Genomic DNA, 18,177 nt, shown 5'->3' with positions numbered 1-18,177 from the left:
GGTCCTGATTTTGTGTTTTTGACTCTTTAAATTCTGTCGCTTTTATTTATGGAATACATTGATGTATTTTTCTGGTTACTCATTACTTGTATTGTTATTCTGTAGATCAATTTTTATTAAACTGGCGCCCTGCCCAGGGTTTGTTTCCTGCCTTGCGCCCTGTGTTGGCTGGGATTGGCTCCAGTGACCCTGTAGTTAGGATATAGCGGGTTGGATAATGGATGGATGGATGGAAAGAAACAAAAAAGTTTAAGAACAATAATGACATTATTACCTTTCGTTAGTTTTCATTGCAATTTCTATTTCAATCCACTAGATGGAGTAGAGAGCTACGAGTCAAATTAAGAGCGCACACTCACGAGGAGGGGTCTGCTCAAGCCAGTACAGCGCAATGTCTAGATTAGATTCGTTTTACACAAATTGAACGTAATATTATATTTGGCAGTAGCCTTCTCTAACAAATTCTAAGTGAGTAGATTTATAATGAAAGGGTTAAAAAAAAAACAATGCAGCAGAGGAAGAAAAAAGTCTCACAGTGAAAATACTAATTCGTCTTCAGCAACCTTAAATGAACTATTTGTGCGGGGCTACCTTTCTGTCATTGGCTGTTTAATTTGCATAATGACATCATAATTTTCAATTACACTCATTTACATTTTACTACGGAATGGCGCCCTGTCCAGGGTTTGTTCCTGCCTTGCACCCTATTCTGGCTGGGATCTGCCCAGGCCCCCCCCCCCCAAACCCAACCTGTGACCCTGTTTAGGGCTAAAAGGGTTAGAAACTGAGTGACTCATTGACATTTTCCATGTCAGACTATTGATTTTTGATGAAGACAATTTGAACTTGCATCTACCACACTAATAATAAACAGGCTTAATTTGGAATGCACATGCCTGCATCTATAATGTGGAGGAGCTGAAATGAATGAATGAAATAGGAATGAGCTAGTAAATAATAACATGAAAAAGTACAGCGATATAAATATTTATCAACCCCCATCTGGTGTGTGTATATATATACACTCACATAAAGGATTATTAGGAACACCTGTTCAATTTCTCATTAATGTAATTATCTAATCAACCAATCGCATGGCAGTTGCTTCATTTAGGGGTGTGGTCCTGGTCAAGACAATCTCCTGAACTCCAAACTGAATGTCAGAATGGCAAAGAAAGGGGATTTAAGCAATTCTGAGCGTGGCATGGTTGTTGGTGCCAGACGGGCCGGTCTGAGTATTTCACAATCTGCTCAGTTACTGGGATTTTCACACACAACCATTTCTAGGGTTTACAAAGAATGGTGTGAAAAGGGAAAAACATCCAGTATGCGGCAGTCCTGTGGGCGAAAATGCCTTGTTGATGCTAGAGGTCAGGAGAGAATGGGCCGACTGATTCAAGCTGATAGAAGAGCAACTTTGACTGGAATAACCACTCGTTACAACCGAGGTATGCAGCAAAGCATTTGTGAAGCCACAACACGCACAACCTTGAGGCGGATGGGCTACAACAGCAGATGACCCCACCGGGTACCACATCTCCACTACGAATAGGAAAAAGAGACTACAATTTGCACGAGCTCACCAAAATTGGGCAGTTGAAGACTGGGAAAATGTTGCCTGGTCTGATGAGTCTCGATTTCTGTTGAGACGTTCAAATGGTAGAGTCAGAGTTTGGCGTAAACAGAATGAGAACATGAATCCATCATGCCATGTTACCACTGTGCAGGCTGGTGCTGGTGGTGTAATGGTGTGGGGGATGTTTTCTTGGCACACTTTAGGCCCCTTAGTGCCAATTGGGCATCGTTTAAATGCCACGGGCTACCTGAGCATTGTTTCTGACCATGTCCATCCCTTCGTGACCACCATGTACCCATCCTCTGATGGCTACTTCCAGCAGGATAATGCACCATGTCACAAAGCTCGAATCATTTCAAATTGGTTTCTTGAACATGACAATGAGTTCACTGTACTAAAATGGCCCCCACAGTCACCAGATCTCAACCTAATAGCGCATCTTTGGGATGTGGTGGAACGGGAGCTTCGTGCCCTGGATGAGCATCCCACAAATCTCCATCAACTGCAAGATGCTATCCTGTCAATATGGGCCAACATTCCTAAAGAATCAATGCCACGTAGAATTAAGGCAGTTCTGAAGGTGAAAGGGGGTCAAACACTGTATTAGTATCTATCTGGAATAGCCTGCCAATAGGAATTCGCCAGGCTGATACAGTGGAGCACTTTAAAACACTGCTGAAAACACATTACTTTAAGATGGCCTTCTCATAACTTCACTTTAACTTAATCCTGATACTCTGTATGTTCAATTCATCATAATAACTATTCATAGTGGCTCTAAAATCCGTACTGACCCCAACTCTCTCTTCTGTTTCTTTTTCCGGTTTCTTTGTGTTGGCGGCCTGCGCCACCACCACCTACTCAAAGCATCCTGATGCTCCAACATTGATGGACTGAAAGCCAGAAGTCTACATGACCATCATCATCAGGTCCTTCCATGAAAACCCTAAATACAAAGAGGACTGTTTGACTTATGTTAGGTAGATTGCCCAGAGGGGACTGGGCGGTCTCGTGGTCTGGAACCCCTACAGATTTTTTTTCTCCAGCTTTTGGAGTTTTTTTTGTTTTTTCTGTCCTCCCTGGCCATCGGACCTTACTTATTCTATGTTAATTAATGTTGACTTATGTTTATTTTTTATTGTGTCTTCTATTTTTGTATTCATTTTGTAAAGCACTTTGTGCTACATTTTTTTGTATGAATATGTGCTATATAAATAAATGTTGATTGATTGGTTGATTGTTCCTTATCCTTTAGGTGAGTGTGTGTGTATGTGTGTGTATATATATATATATATATATATATATATATATATATATATATATATATATATATATATATATATATATATATAATATATAATCTGCTCAAAAAATTAAAGGAACTCTTGGAAAACACGGCAGATCTCAATGGAAAACAAATCCTGCGGGCTCTCTCCACTGCTATGGACTGATATGGTGATGTGTGAGGAACAAAGGGATGGAAATGAAAATGATGAACCTACAAAGGGCTGAATTCAAAGACACCCTGAAAGTCAAATAATTGTTTATTTGTTCTGTGGTAACCGGTTCGAGTTGCACTCTTGTTCTATAGTTTCAGTTGTGGACCTTCTTTTGTCAGAGGTTCCAGTTTTGGCCTTCTTCTATTGGGTACAAGGTTCTTTTAAGGTTTAGAGACACGGTTGTTTCATCAACAGCAGAAATGTAATATTGTCTTCCCATCTGATATTTCAGACAAATTGCATGCCGTGTTGACCCCGGACCATGTACTGAGAAGATGGGTGAACATTTTTCTTTCCGAGTGTTGCCTGCTTAACGTTTATACATCATCTGTTGCATTGATTGGCATTGTACACAACATTCACTTCTGACATCTCTACTTATTCAATATTGTCTTCTTTCCAGGACTTTCCTCGGCAAACCACTGGAAACTATTGTGGCATCCTCACGCTCATGGGAAGTGTCAGGTTTTCTGAAACATTTCATCTTTCAGTGTCTGAGAAGGTAATTTAGACCTTTGATATTTTACAGTACGCTCTTTGCCTCTGCACCCATACTCGCTTTACATTCACTGAGGTAAAATAATTTCTTATTATAAAGAAAAGCTGAAATATTTGTCTAATTATTGTACCATGTATGTACACTATATTGCCAAAAGTATTGGGACACCGACCTTTACACCCACATGAACTTTAATGCTGTGCTATAGCGGGTCCGCGGCTTCCGAAAAAAAGTCAGTTTTTTTTTTTTTTAAAAAACCGTATAGCCGTGTCGTTCTCCGTGGGCGCGATTGCACGACCGCGGGGAGTTAATGAGGCGATTGGAGCGAGTCGCACCTGCACGTGTCGTTCTTGTTTGCCTCATTGGCTTCCTTCGGTGTGTAATTAAGACGCTGTGCCCACAGAGGCAGAAGTGTATATATAAAGGTACACCTTAAATCGTGAGAGAGAATATATATATATATATATACTGCTAAAAAGAATTAAAGGAACACTTTTTAATGAGAGTATAGCATAAAGTCAATGAAACTTCTGGGATATTAATCTGGTCAGTTAAGTAGCAGAGGGGGTTGTTAATCAGTTTCAGCTGCTGTGGTGTTAATGAAATTAATAACAGATGCACTAGAGGGGCAACAATGAGATGACCCCCAAAACAGGAATGGTTTAACAGGTGGAGGCCACTGACATTTTTCCCTCCTCATCTTTTCGGACTGTTTCTTCACTAGTTTTGCATTTGGCTACAGTCAGTGTCACTACTTGTAGCATGAGGCGATACCTGAACCCTACAGAGGTTGCACAGGTAGTCCAACTTCTCCAGGATGGCACATCAATACGTGTCATTGCCAGAAGGTTTGCTGTGTCTCCCTGCACAGTCTCAAGGGCATGGAGGAGATTCTAGGAGACAAGCAGTTACTCTAGGAGAGCTGGAGAGGGCCATAGAAGGTCCATAACCCATCAGCAGGACCAGTATCTGCTCCTTTGGGCAAGGAGGAACAGGATGAGCACTGCCAGAGCCCTACAAAATGACCTCCAGCAGGCCACTGGTGTGAATGTCTCTGACCAAACAACCAGAAAGACTTCATGAGGGTGACCCAAGGGCCCCATGTCCTCTAATGGGCCCTGAGCTCACTGTCCAGCAGCATGCAGCTCGATTGGCATTCGCCATAGAATACCAGAATTGGCAGATGGACCACTGGTGCCCTGTGCTTTTTACAGATGAGAGCAGGTTCACCCTGAGCACGTGACAGAAGTGAAAGGGTCTGGAGAAGCCATGGAGAACATTATGCTGCCTGTAACATCATTCAGCACGAGCAGTTTGATGGTGGGCTAATGATTGTCTGGGGAGGCATATCCATGGAGGGTCACACAGACCGCTACAGGCTTGACAACGGCACCTTGGCTGCCATTAGGTATCAGGATGAAATCCTTGGACCCATTGTCAGACCCTATGCTGGTACAGTGGCTCCTGGTGCACAACAATTCCTGGCCTCATGTGGTGAGAGTATGCAGGCAGTTCCTGGAGGATGAAGGAATTGATACCATTGACTGGCCACCACACTGTCCTGACCTAAATCCAACAGAACACCTCTGGGACATTATGTTTTGGTCCATCCAATGCCACCAGGTTGCACCTCAGACTGTCCAGGAGCTCAGTGATGCCCTGGTTCAGATCTGGGAGGAGATCCCCCACAACACCATCTGTCATCTCATTAGAAGCATGCACCGATGTTGTCAGGCATGTATACAAGAACACAGGGGCCATACAAAGTGCTGCGTACAATTTGGAGTTGATGCAATTCAATTTTGGCAAAATGGACTAGCCTGCCACATCATTTTTTCACTCTGATTTTTGGGGCGTCTTTGAATTCAGGGCTCTGTAGGTTGATCATTTTCATTTCCATCAAACGATGTGGCATCCTTTCGTTCCTAACACATTACCCAGTCTATATCAGTAGAGATATCCAGGAGGATTTCTTTTTCCCATTGAGATCTGATGTGTTTTCAAAGTGTTCCTTTAATTTTTTTGAGCAGTTTATATATATATATGGAAGGAGGTTAAAGGACGGCAATGGCAGTCTAGGCTGGATGATCTGGCCACCTTAAAAGATAGAGACAGAACGAGCGGGGCCCCCGCGAAGGAGTGTTGGATGGAGGCGCTCTTGGGGGCTAGTTCTCCTCACTGACAATTAGCGAGTGGGGTGAGCAGGAGAGGTGTCATCCCGTCAGATCTGAGGAGCGACTACGGGTGCGCGAAAGATCACGGGAGGAGAGCCAACCTCGTCGGTCTGGCAGTGACGTCCGTTTGGAGGCCAAGACGGAGGTTGACCTGGGCCGGTTCTAGACAGGCATATATGAGGGGGCAGACAGAAATGTGAAGGGGGCACATGGTGACGACGGAGGCGGGAAAGGGGTGGGGGTGCTCTGGATAACTGTTTATGTCATGTAATTGGATTGCACTTTGTCAGCCCTCTACCCTAAGACCTGTCCAACTTGGGTGTCCCACCTGAAGGCTAAGCTTCTGCTGGTGTAGCTCTTAGGGTCACTGAGGCACGCAAACCCCCTGACCACAATAAGGTGGCAATCCCTCAGGAGGAAAACTGAAAAATAAAACAACAAAAAGTAAAATAAAATATTCCTCATCAAATTATAACAACTAAAAACATGACATTTACCTTAATTGGATGGCCTATATCAAATATAGTCGAACCCAACAATAACACTTCTCACTATTGCCAGTACTAACAAAACTAAAAAGGGTAGGCCAAGTTTTAAAAAAAAATCAATTCAAGTTTTGAAAAATAAAAAAATAAAATAAAGAATAAAATAAAATATCCATCCAGATCTTTACAACCAACAACATAAAAATTATCTTAATTGGATGGCCTAATTCTCAAATAAATTTGCAAAATAAAGTAAGAATAAAATAAAACCTCTCAATATATCCAATATTTACAAAACTAAAAAAGGTTGGCATAGTAATTAAAACAAACAAAAAAAAAGTTGTAGAGTGAACTAGATAGGCTAAAAAATCTTTTTGCACACGGCTCACTCTGCATGGCATGCAGCACCACTAAGTGCAGTTGGTGGTTGTAGCAGTGGATGTATGGGACATATCTGTCAAGCTTCTTTTGGAGCAGCGCTTGTACCCCATCATAACACTGGCTAAGTATACTGTCAGCACTGTGGCCAGCATCAGAAAGGTGTGACAGCATCTCAGAGGTGATGTACTCCGCATCAAGTTGTTGCAAGTCAAGCAACCCAATAAGATGCTCCTCTGACATGGAATTTCTGACAAACTATATTATCACAGACACATTTTCCACACTGCACCTATCCCTGGTCCCATCACTTTTGAGGCAAAACCCTGCAGAATCAGCACTTTCATATTTTTTCCTGACCTTTCCAAGCACCATGTCAGCCAGTGTTTGGATAATTTCATTTTGGATATCCTTAGATGTGTATTTTGCATTTTTGGGACACCCTTAGCAATGCTTGCTAGCTTCACATCCTTCTCCAAGGTATATTCCATCAGTTTTAGAAAAATACCTGAAGCAATGTCATCATCATTACTCGCTGCATCATGTCTCAAGGTTTCTGCAGTCCCACGGAGCCCCTACTCATTTACACAGAGAAACCTTATAGCACTACCAATACTCTTGACATAATAATGTTTTTTTTATCAAGTTGTGTTTTACCAACCAACATTGAATCCACAGCCCCCAAATTGGCCTCTCTGCTTTTATGCTCAGTCCAGATTGTTGAAGCATGCACATGGTTGTGGCTGGACACATGCCTCTGTAGCCCCTTGTCTCGATCAAGTGCTGCTTTCCAGTTGTTAAAACCAGTTAAGGTAAAAACTACATCCCTATCATTAACTGTGCTGCTATATTTCCGACATGGGAAACAGAAGCATGTGTCCCACACAACAGAGTACTCCAGCCATGGTCGTGTGCGGTACCAGGCAGGATTGAATGATCTTAATGTTGTACCACTAAATACACGTTTGGGGTAAAGTATTGGCTGGGATGGTGTATCGCCATTTAAGTCACTGGGTAGCTGAGCGGGTTGCTTTGGGGCAGCAATTGTTGGCAGAGGTACAGGAGAAGCAGTGCCTGTTGATGCCACAGGAGTAGACATGCTAGTTGCTGTCTCTGATCATTGCTACTGCTATTGGTACAGGCAGGGGCAGCGTCACACTTTTTAAAAGCTTGGGAAAAAGGATGCATCTCACAGCATTAACTTTCCCTTTGTGAACTGCTGGAAGTTGGGGAGGAAAGTAATTAAGCTTTACTAAAATCGCTGTGATTACATCAGTATATGAAACGAGAAAACTGTTGAGTGCAGAGTTGAAAGCTGGGGTGGGGCTTTGTGTCGGGGTCTGACAGACAGACACGGGTCCTCCAGTCAGCTCTATGCAGCAGCAGTGGTGCTTGTGGGATCGAAAAAGAAACACTTCTCTACCAGACTGAAACTGTGAGAAGAACAATGGACTACTCCCACATTGACTGTACAAATATAGATGTATTTTTTAGTTGTTGTTAATTATTTCGCGAGTCGCTATGATTTTGACGACAGAGATTGCTGCTTCCTCAAAGCCTGCCGCTGTTGCGCAGCCCTGCCTACTGAGAAACCTGACACCGGGTCATTTGCATACTAACAGTGATTGGATGTTTAGCTGGGGGGAAGGTGAGTGGGGGATCTCTGCGGACAAACAGTGCACGGAGGGAAAGAGCAAACAGGAGGTGAAACCTATCATCTCATTTGTGCCTTTTCCAGTGGATTTTTCAGATAATGTAGTACATCTTGTCCATATTCAGTTTGTGGGTAATCTATTATTTTCTCTCTCAGCTTCTAAAAGTTTGATCTAAGGGGGGAGGACGTTTGTTTAAGGGGGCATTGCCCCCCCTTGCCCCAGCGTAGAGCCGGCCCCAAGGTTGACAGAAGGAGCTCGTGACTGTTGGGTCTCCGCGGCTGCGAGTAATGGTGAGCTGGGGAGACAGTTAGATGGAGGTGGGCCAGAGAGAATAACGAGGGAGTGAGAGACTGCATTGTTAACTTCTGCATTTTTAACCTTGCGTTTTAAAGGACGGTGGCGCAGTGGTAGCGCTGCTGCCTCGCAGTTAGGAGACCTGGGTTCGCTTCCCGGGTCCTCCCTGCGTGGAGTTTGCATGTTCTCCCCGTGTCTGCGTGGGTTTCCTCTGGATACTCCGGTTTCCTTCCACAGTCCAAAGACATGCAGGATAGGTGGATTGGCGGCTCTAAATTGTCCCTAGTTGTGTGGGTGTGTGTCCTGCGGTGGGTTGGCGCCCTACCCGGGATTGGTTCCTGCCTTGCGCCCTGTGTTGGCTGGGATTGGCTCCAGCAGACCCCCGTGACCCAGTGTTCAGATTCAACGGGTTGGAAAATGGATAGATGGATTTGCAATACTTTCCCTACACTTTGTATACGAGAAAGTCAGGGAGGTCTAAAAGGTTGAGATTCATCAAAATCTTGACATTTAATTTTTGGACGATTGCAATACTTAACCTATATTTAATATACGAGTAAGCAATTAACTAATCAAACTGAATCAACCTAATAGTCCACCCAGAATAGCAGCTAATACTGACTGCTGGCATTCAAACTGTTTACAGTGCAAGAGATCTGCACTGTCCTCAGAATTACTCGGAGTGGAGTCACCATCTCTGACAGATCTGCACATAGAAACCTGGGGACACACACGAGGGGTAGGACACTCAGCAAGACTCCACATACTAATTGGGATCTGGATATGCGATTACCATGCAGTGACCAACCAAACTGTACGGCCTCGACTCGATGGCTCATGTCGTGTTACACACACGTTCACCATCTGTTTTCCTCTTTGTTTTTTTTTTTTTTGTATTTTTTTCACGTTTCAATGTAATTTCTTTTAATAACGTTACATCTATTTCTTATTTGAGATTTATATATTATGTATTTAATGGTGAATTTGTTCCTTGTGTTTTGTCTGTAGAACTCCCAAGAGGCGGGGCCATCTCTAGAAGTTATCTGAAGGACGGAGGTGCTTATCGTGGGTCCATCAGCTAAAGCCCAGATTGGTCTTGGCCTTCTCGGCTCTTTCTTTGTCTTTTGCAAACCTCAAGTCTGCAATCTTGCTGTTATCTTTGACAGTAGCCTCTCTTTAAAAAAAAAACAAAAAACAGGTTAATTCTGTAGTCAAGAGTTGCTTTTTCCAGCTTCGTCTATTAGGTAAGATCAAGCCTTTTTTATCTTCTAGGGATCTTGAGAAATCTACTCGTGCTTTTATCTTCTCTTGCCTTGATTACTACAACTCGCTGTATTCTGGGATTAGCAAAGCTCTGATCCGCAGGTTACAGTTGGTCCTGAATGCGGCCGCTCGCTTTCTGGTTGGGGCAAGAAAGTCTGATTCTGTTTCTCCAATATTAGCTTCTTTACGCTGGCTGCCTGTCAGTTTTTGGATTGATTTTAAAAACTTGTTGCTAGTTGTTAAATCTTTACATGGCCTTGCTCCTGCCTGTTTATCTGAATTGTGTGCTTTACACCAGCCATCCAGAGTGCTTAGATCATCTGGTCAGTTGTCTCTTGTTGTCCCTCATACCAAATCAATCAATCCAACATTTTATTTATATAGCACATTTTCATACAAAAAAATGTAGCTCAAAGTGCTTTACAAAATGAAGAATAGAAAAATAGAAGACACAATAAAAAATAAAAATAAGTCAACATTAATTAACATAGAATAAGTAAGGTCCGATGGCCAGGGTGGACAGAAAAAACAAACTCCAAAGGCTGGAGAAAAAAAATTAATCTGTAGGGATTCCAGACCAAGAGACCACCCAGTCCCCTCTGGGCAAAAATGTAAAACTAAGGGGGGCAGACATGGCTTTTACAGCTGCTGCCCCTCGCCTGTGGAACTCTTTACCTCGTCACATAAAGGAGTCGTCTACAACTGAACTGTTCAAAACGAGATTAAAGACTCATTGCTATTCACTTGCATTCCATAACCTTCAGTAATACTGATGGTTTCCTCATTGTGATTATGTAACATTACTTTATTTATTTATTTTATGCTCATTTATTTTATTTCTGTTTGTTATTCATGCTAATTGTATGTTTTTCTATTATTGTAAAGCACTTTGACCACAGCATTCCTATGTTTTAAATGTGCTATATAAATAAATTGATATTGACATTGAACTTTATATGTGCATCTGGGGAGCTGCTCCTTCATTGGTTCATTGAAATTGCAGAGTGCAGCATTTTTTTTTTGGTTAGTATTGTTTGGACATCTGTGTTGGATTTTCGCTTCTGTTTTTGCAGACATTTGCAGTATATTTGGATTTGGACTCTTTCCAGGCAAGTCTCTTTTTCCTTTATTTTTATTCTCTTTTTTTGCCATTTTTTGTTCTTCTTTAGTTTAACTTAAACTTCCTAATGATTAATAATGGTGGGGCAGTTAGGAGACCCAGGTTCACTTCCCGGGTCCTCCCTGCGTGGAGTTTGCATGTTCTCCCCGGGTCTGCGTTGGTTTCCTCCCACAGTCCAAAGACATGCAGGTTAGGTTTGTGATGTTATGGGTCCACAGCTCTCTTAGCAAAGGCCAGTTCTATTAAATCACCGCGCTCGCGGCTTAGTGAGGGGGCGTGGTGGCTGTTGCGGATCTCAGGGCGTTCTGCGGTGTGGGCGTTTCTCACCGAGTGCACAGGTGAGGGACTGCCCACATCCGTGATTGTTCCTGAGGCTGCTAATGTGCTGCAGCTGCTATGCCTCAATATATAGACCCGCGAGTTGGTTAGAAGGGGAGAGAACAAACAAGAAAAGAGAAGGAAACGGAGGTTGCAGGAGGAAGAAGTGAGCGAGAGCAGGCTCACGGCAGCTTAGTAGGCAGCCTGGGTGTTTGGCCAACACCCGGGTGGGAGTCGCAGTAGTTTTCACTCCTGCTGAGTGAGCGAGTATCGGGAGTGACCAATGAAGGGCGATTCGGGAGATTTGGTGGTGGATTCCCCAGCGTGTGCGTCCTGGCCGTTGGGTGAGAACCAAGTCTCGGGCCTGGGATGAGTGCGTGACCGAAGCCAGGAATCGGGAGGCCTTCAGACCTGTGGTGTTGAGTGAATGAAGGACAGCTGCTGAGAGAGCCCAAACGGGAGAAGCAGGTGAGACGCTAGAGTAAAAGAAGCACTGGGCTTCTTGATTTTAAGGACTGCTTCCTGCATTGCGTTTTAAGCTCATTTTGTTTTTGCATTGTATTTTTAACCTCCACGATTGTCTCTGTTTTAATGGATTATTTATTTAATGAAGACTTTTGAATCCCTGCACTATTTTGAACACTTTGTTTTTGTTGACTATTTTAATAAAGGCACTTTTGCAAATTTATACACCATCCCCTTGCTCCATTGTTGTTGCCTCACTGTGTAGCTCATCTCGGTAACATTATCGACGGTGTTGGGTTCAATGGCTCCCGAACAGCAGATGGGAGCATGGAGCAGAACCCGCATTGTCACAAGGTGCATTGGCGGTGTTAAATTGTCCCTAGTGTGTGCTTGATGTGTGTGGGTGTGCCCAGTGGTGGGCTGGCGCCCTGCCTGGGGTTTGTTTCCTGCCTTGCGCCCTGTGTTGGCTGGCATTGGCTCTGGCAGACCCCCGTGCTCCTGTAGTTAGGATCCAGCGGCTCGGATAATGGATGGATGGATAATAGTTTGAACCCTATTTTGGGTTTGTGTAGGCCAAAGTGTTAGAGAGAGAGTTTGGTGTCAGGCTTCCTGGGATGAGGCCTAGTCAGTGAAGGTCCTGGCCTAGTTTTTGGGTCTTTTTGAAAGTCTTACAGTGCTAGTCAAAAGTTTTAGAACACCTCAGTTTTTCTTCAAATCTAATCAGCTAAAATGGTGACAAAGTAAGCTGCTTACATTCCAGGGGTTTAAATGTAAAGTTTAAGTTAGCAGAAACATAAAAAAAAAAAAAAATGGAAATTTCAGAACATTAAAAATGGGCCCTCTTCAGGTTACACCCTACAGCTGTTCTCCAGCAGTTAAAGTAAATGAAACCTTGCAAGGTGAAGCCAACAATTTGCACAGGTGTCCCAACTTGTGTTGATTACTTAAAAACCCTGTGTCTGTCATAAAGAAGAGTTGGGAGAGACCGTGTTACGACCCCATCTGAAGTGCTCCAACATTATGAGCTGATGCTTGATGTAGCTGAAAAATACACTGACATCTAAAGTGAGACTGTCGTGAAGACCTGAAGCTATTTCTTCTCTATGATCCATTTTAATTGACTTTTTTTAACTGATGTTGTTGCTCGTTCTTGATTATTTAAATATTAATTGGCTGCTACACTCATTTTCAGAATTAAACCTCTTTTCCAGGTTTTTCTTTTCTCTATGTGAAATAAAAGTAAAGGTAATTGGGGTGGGTACACTTGTGACTAGTATTATTGACTGCTTAATATTTTTTTTTTTCTTTTGCCTTATACAATTTCATGTACAGTGATCCCTCGCTATATCGCGCTTCGACTTTCTTGGCTTCACTCCATCGCGGATTTTAAATGTAAGCATATCTAAATATATATCATGGATTTTTTGCTGGTTCGCGCATTTCTGTGGACAATGGGTCTTTTAATTTATGGTACATGCTTCCTCAGTTGCTTTGCCCAGTTGATTTCATACAAGGGACACTCTTGCAAGATGGCTGAGAAGCTACCCAATCAGAGCATGTATTACATATTAAATAAAACTCCTCAATGATATACGATATGCTTCCCATGCGGTGCTTAGCATACTTGAAAGCCCAAACAGCACGTATTGATTTTTGATTGTTTGCTTTTCTCTCTCTCTCTCTCTCTCCCCTGATGGAGGGGGTGTGAGCAGAGGGGCTGTTTGCCTAGAGAATGCGGACGCTCCTCTAAAAATGCTGAAGGACTACCTTCACATTGCTGCCTTCCTTGTAGCTGCTTTTTCCGGCGGTACCTTGCATACTTAAAAGCCCAAACAGCCCTGTTGATTTTTGATTGTTTGCTTTTTTTCTCTCTCTCTGACATTCTCTGCTCCTGACGAGCACTCCTTTTGAAGAGGAAGATATGTTTCTCTTGGTCTCATGGTCTGGAATCCCTACAGATTTTATTTTTTCTCCAGCCGTCTGGAGTTTTTTTGTTTTTTCTGTCCCCCCTGGCCATTGAACCTTACTCTTATTCGATGTTAATGTTGATTTATTTTTTTTATAATTATGTCTTTCATTTTTCTATTCTTTAATATGTAAAGCACTTTGAGCTACTGTTTGTATGAAAATGTGCTATATAAATAAATGTTGTTGTTGTTGTTGTTGTTGTTGTTGTTTGCATTCTTTTAATTGTGAGACGGAACTGTCATCTCTGTCTAAACTGTGCTCCATGACAAAACATTTGACTAAAGGGTGTTATTTCATGTCTAGAGGGCTCTAATAATGTTAAAAAAAGTATTTAGAAGGTTGTAATCAGGTTTTGTATGCTCTCTGCGAAAATATTCAATTTATAAATAAAGAATCCTACTTCGTGGAAATTCATTTATCGCGGTAGAGTCTGGAACGGATTAACCGCGATAAACGAGGGTTGACTGTATTAGGAATTTGTTAGTTATCACATATCCCTTTGGGTCAGAGGGCAGGGTCAGCTATTATACAGCACCCCCGGAGCAAGTGTATTTTAAAGACTTTGCTCAAAGGCCCAACGGAATGGTATCCCTTCTGGCAGTAACATGATTCATACCGGTAACCTTCCAGACACCAGCGTAGATCCTTAGTTCCTGCATAATGATTTGTATACCCCTTTTCATTTGATTCAGAGTATTTTGTAGACTTAAAATCATTTTTGAAATTATAATAGTCTGAACCCAATTTTGGGCTTGTGTAGGCCAAAGCATTTGAGAGAGAGAGTTTGGTGTCAGGCTTCCCGGGTGAGGCCTAGTCAGTGAAGGTCCTGGCCTAGTTTTGGGGTCTTTTTGTAAGCCTTACCCTACAGGTCAAACATTTTAGAACACCTCAGTTTTTCAAATGCAATGAATGACCTAAAATGGTGAAATGGGTAAACAGTAACATGCCAGAGGGTTAAATTTTAAGTTTAGGTTAGCAAAAACATAAAAAATGGAAATTTCAGAACATTAAAAATGGGCCTTCTTCAGATCAACTAACGGATAGGTTACACCCTACAGATGTTCTTCAACAGTTAAAGTAAATGAAACCTTGCGAGGTGAAGCCAACGATTTGCACAGGTGTCCCAACCTCTGTTGATTATTTTAAAACCTTCTGTCTGTCGTAAGGTAGAGTTGGGAGAGACTGTGTTACGACACCATCTGAAGTGCCAAAGACCATGTCCAAACATGATGCCTACTGGTCAAAAGTTTCGGAACACTTCAGTTTTTCTCCAATAACTTTCTTCCTGAGATGGAGAGATCCCCCAGAATTCAACCTGAAGGGTGACATCATTTAGGTCAGTGGTCCCCAACCTTTTTTACACCAAGGACTGCTTCACTAGAAGCAAACTTTTCCAAGGAGTTTGTGGTTTGTGTGATTATGGGCGGGTTCGTAGGGCATTTTTATACACAATTTACATTACCTACATTATCTATTATTATAATTTAGTAATAGAAATTATACATCTTACCATAATGCAGAATCTGTGAAACCCTGAGCTTATTTTCCTGCACCCAGAAGGTCCCATCTGGGGACGATGGAAGACAGTGACATGCGAAGTGTGCTGCTTATGTTCAGTCTACTCCGTAATTTCGTTTTAGTTGCTGTCGCTGCACAAAGTGCTGCCTCACAAAGATAGGATGTTGGAAATGGAAGCAGCTTCAATAGCTTCTTTCACGTTATTTTAATCTCCTCCTGCCTATAAGTTATGCTGACGAAAAATTTTCTCAATACACTTTTAGGGTGCGAATGATGTCCAAAGCCAATGGCTGAAGCACTGCTGTGGAATTGGGTGGGAGGAATTCAACGCGAACATTATCTAAATGCGGAAGCATGTTGTGGGCAGCACAGTTATCAATCAGAATCCAAATCATCCTTTTCCTCTTCATATTGTGAGGTTTCTGAACTCTTTTGGGATCCCCACCCACGGGAACAACACGCTGATGTGCATCTCTAATTGCGATTGCCGCATCTGTGTAGGATTTTTGTCTGTTGCTGGGACAGGGCAATAGCAGGCTCACAGCATGTTGTCCCATTGACGGAGGTCCCAACAGAGTTTAAAAACCTCACATTTTCTTGAATGAGTGCCGCATTAATAGGAATGTTTCTTGAACGAGCATCGCTGAACCACATAAAAACGGCTTTTTCTACGTCTGCAAATGCAGCAGTTCGCATATGTTTGCAACCTGAGGTTTTTCGTCTTTTTTGCATATAACAAAGATATATGCATTGCATTTGTCGTTCCAACAGATTGTACATCACAAACATTAACACTGTTATCATTTTTTTCGTGTCGGGCCATTTCTATAGAAGGGTGACAGTGAGGTAACTTCCAATGGATGTTTTTCAAATGTTGACGAGCGATAAGCAAAAGGTATTATGGAAAACAAAAATAGCAAAAAAAAAAAAAAAGAAAGAGCATTTTTTTTTCCATTGTTTCTGTTTGGGGATCGTTGTGCACAACTGAGCTGCGACCACAAGACTAACTGCTCTGTGGATGATTCATTCAAGCATTGCAAGATCACTTCGTTGTAATGAAAGTATCTGCTGCTGAATGTACTTCATAGTAACAAGATTTCTATAGACTTGTGCCATATGGGGAAACTGTCGGGGCCATAAAAATACTTCATTGTAATTCTCTGTCACCTCGGTCTCTCTCCTCTCTCTGCGCCGCTGCGAAGCCCCGCCCACCTAGCATTCTGAAAAGTGTCCTCAGTGAAGGGGGCAGCCATTTTGTTGTACCCCTTCACTGAGTGAGTCTGAGTTGCCAGCAGTTCTGTTGCGGGCCGGGGGTTGGGGACCCCTGACGTAGGTACCTCCCTCACCCAAAGGAATTGGAAACATCAATGGCAATAGGGAGATGGAATGGAAAAACCATAAAATGATACATGACAAGATAGCAAAATCTAGTAAACGTAACCAGGAGTGGACCATCATCTTTACTGTTCTACTAGGGCCACCCAAAACATGCACTCACATCAAGTTCAAATAATAGGCCGTCTGCTCAGGATACATCAGTACTAATGAGGAGTGCGCTGTCCGTGGCCTCTAAGGAGCTCCTTCTTGGATCTGTCCAGTCGGCGGATGACACTGTCCTTTATATTGACCCCAAAACCTTGAATTGGAGCCCGCCGAATACTTTTGGCTACAGGTTGCTTTGGTACACTTTCTGTCCTTGGAAACTGTTTTTTGTGCAGCAAATCCGTATACTGATATTCTGTCAGGATCATCCGCAAGCAATGTTCTTTGTCTGGAAGGCTGAGGTTTAAATTCAGATCGTATGCCAGGATCCTGGCTTGGCCAGTCTTGCTTTGTCCTCCTTTCCTTACCTGCAAAAGACAGAGGTTCTCTAGTTCCTTTCGCCGGGCCTGAAGGCTGGCAACCTCCTGGTCCATTCTGCTTTTTCCAAAACTCTCCACCTTTTGCCAGAAGGTTTTATTGAAACTTTGGTATAAGTACCAGTCCATAGCATTCCACTGCTTTACTTGATCTTCCTGTGCTTGGGATAGGTGCTTTCGAGCATCAGAACTGCGGGAATTGAGCCTGAACGTGACAATGTCATCCAGAGACCAACAGAGAGCATCCCGGAGGAGGACCATTGACTGATCAAAGTAGTCAGCTAGAAGGATGAGATTAAAAGATTGCTGGATTTCTGCCACCCCAATCTGGGCCTCCTGGAGTGAGAAGTTAGCATTGTGGTCAAAGCCAAAGTCAAACCAAAGCAGGTTTCGAGCCAAATAGCTGTTTTGTATCTTTGGGTGGTAGTACATCCAGGGATGGGCAATAAAGTTTACAAAGCTGGCAGAACGATAGAAGGACGGTACCAAAAACTTAAAGTAGGTGTAGGCGGACTCTGCCATTGTGACTGGGTTGCGCAGAATGGTAAAGTAGAAGGTGTCTGCTGGCATCACTTTCTGAACCTGTAACAGACAAGAGACATGTGGCGGTCACAGAGGTCAGTGGGAGGTAAACCCTTCCATAATCTGGAGGTCTACATACAAAAGGGTGAATCTCATGACATGATTTAGCTTAGCAGTTTTTTGGCACTGGGAGGAAACCCATAAGTTCATGGAAAAGAACTCCACAAAATCATGAGAGCAGGGAACACTGACATCCACTGTGCCACTCGGATACTTTCGGGAAAATACATTTTATGTTTAGCTGTAGCCACACGCACACACATGTCCAAAATCCAAACTGCTTTTAAGGTTGCTTTTGTGTGGGGATGATGGATGACCCCTCTCGATATAAAATTTCCCACTTTGGAGAAGTGCATTTAGGACTGAAGCCCGGAAGCACTCCTGTTTGAAAAGATTTGTGGGCCTCTGGAACAAAATAGCGAGACGTGAAGTTGAAGCAGAAACCTTTATAAAGTGTCTGGATATGATGTTGGGACCACTTAGCCATTAGCTGACAAATGAGCTTGATGGACTTAATGGTCTCT

The 18,177-nt window shown here is 42.8% G+C and overlaps 1 protein-coding gene across 1 annotated transcript in view; it reads right to left on the bottom strand.

Moving 5' to 3' along the window:
* Window positions 1–16,753: 16,753 nt before the first annotated feature.
* LOC120528892 (galactose-3-O-sulfotransferase 2-like) overlaps window positions 16,754–18,177 on the bottom strand; it is a 37,234-nt gene continuing 35,810 nt past the window's right edge. Inside the window, exon 5 of the mRNA XM_039752969.1 lies at window positions 16,754–17,653. Within this exon, the coding sequence (XP_039608903.1) occupies window positions 16,754–17,653 (900 nt within the window). The remainder of the gene's footprint in view (window positions 17,654–18,177) is intronic.

Source organism: Polypterus senegalus, chromosome 4 (assembly GCF_016835505.1).
Source record: "Polypterus senegalus isolate Bchr_013 chromosome 4, ASM1683550v1, whole genome shotgun sequence".
Lineage (NCBI taxonomy): Eukaryota > Metazoa > Chordata > Cladistia > Polypteriformes > Polypteridae > Polypterus > Polypterus senegalus.
Note: the sequence above shows the minus strand (reverse complement) of the source record. Positions and strands in the feature narration are given on the sequence as shown.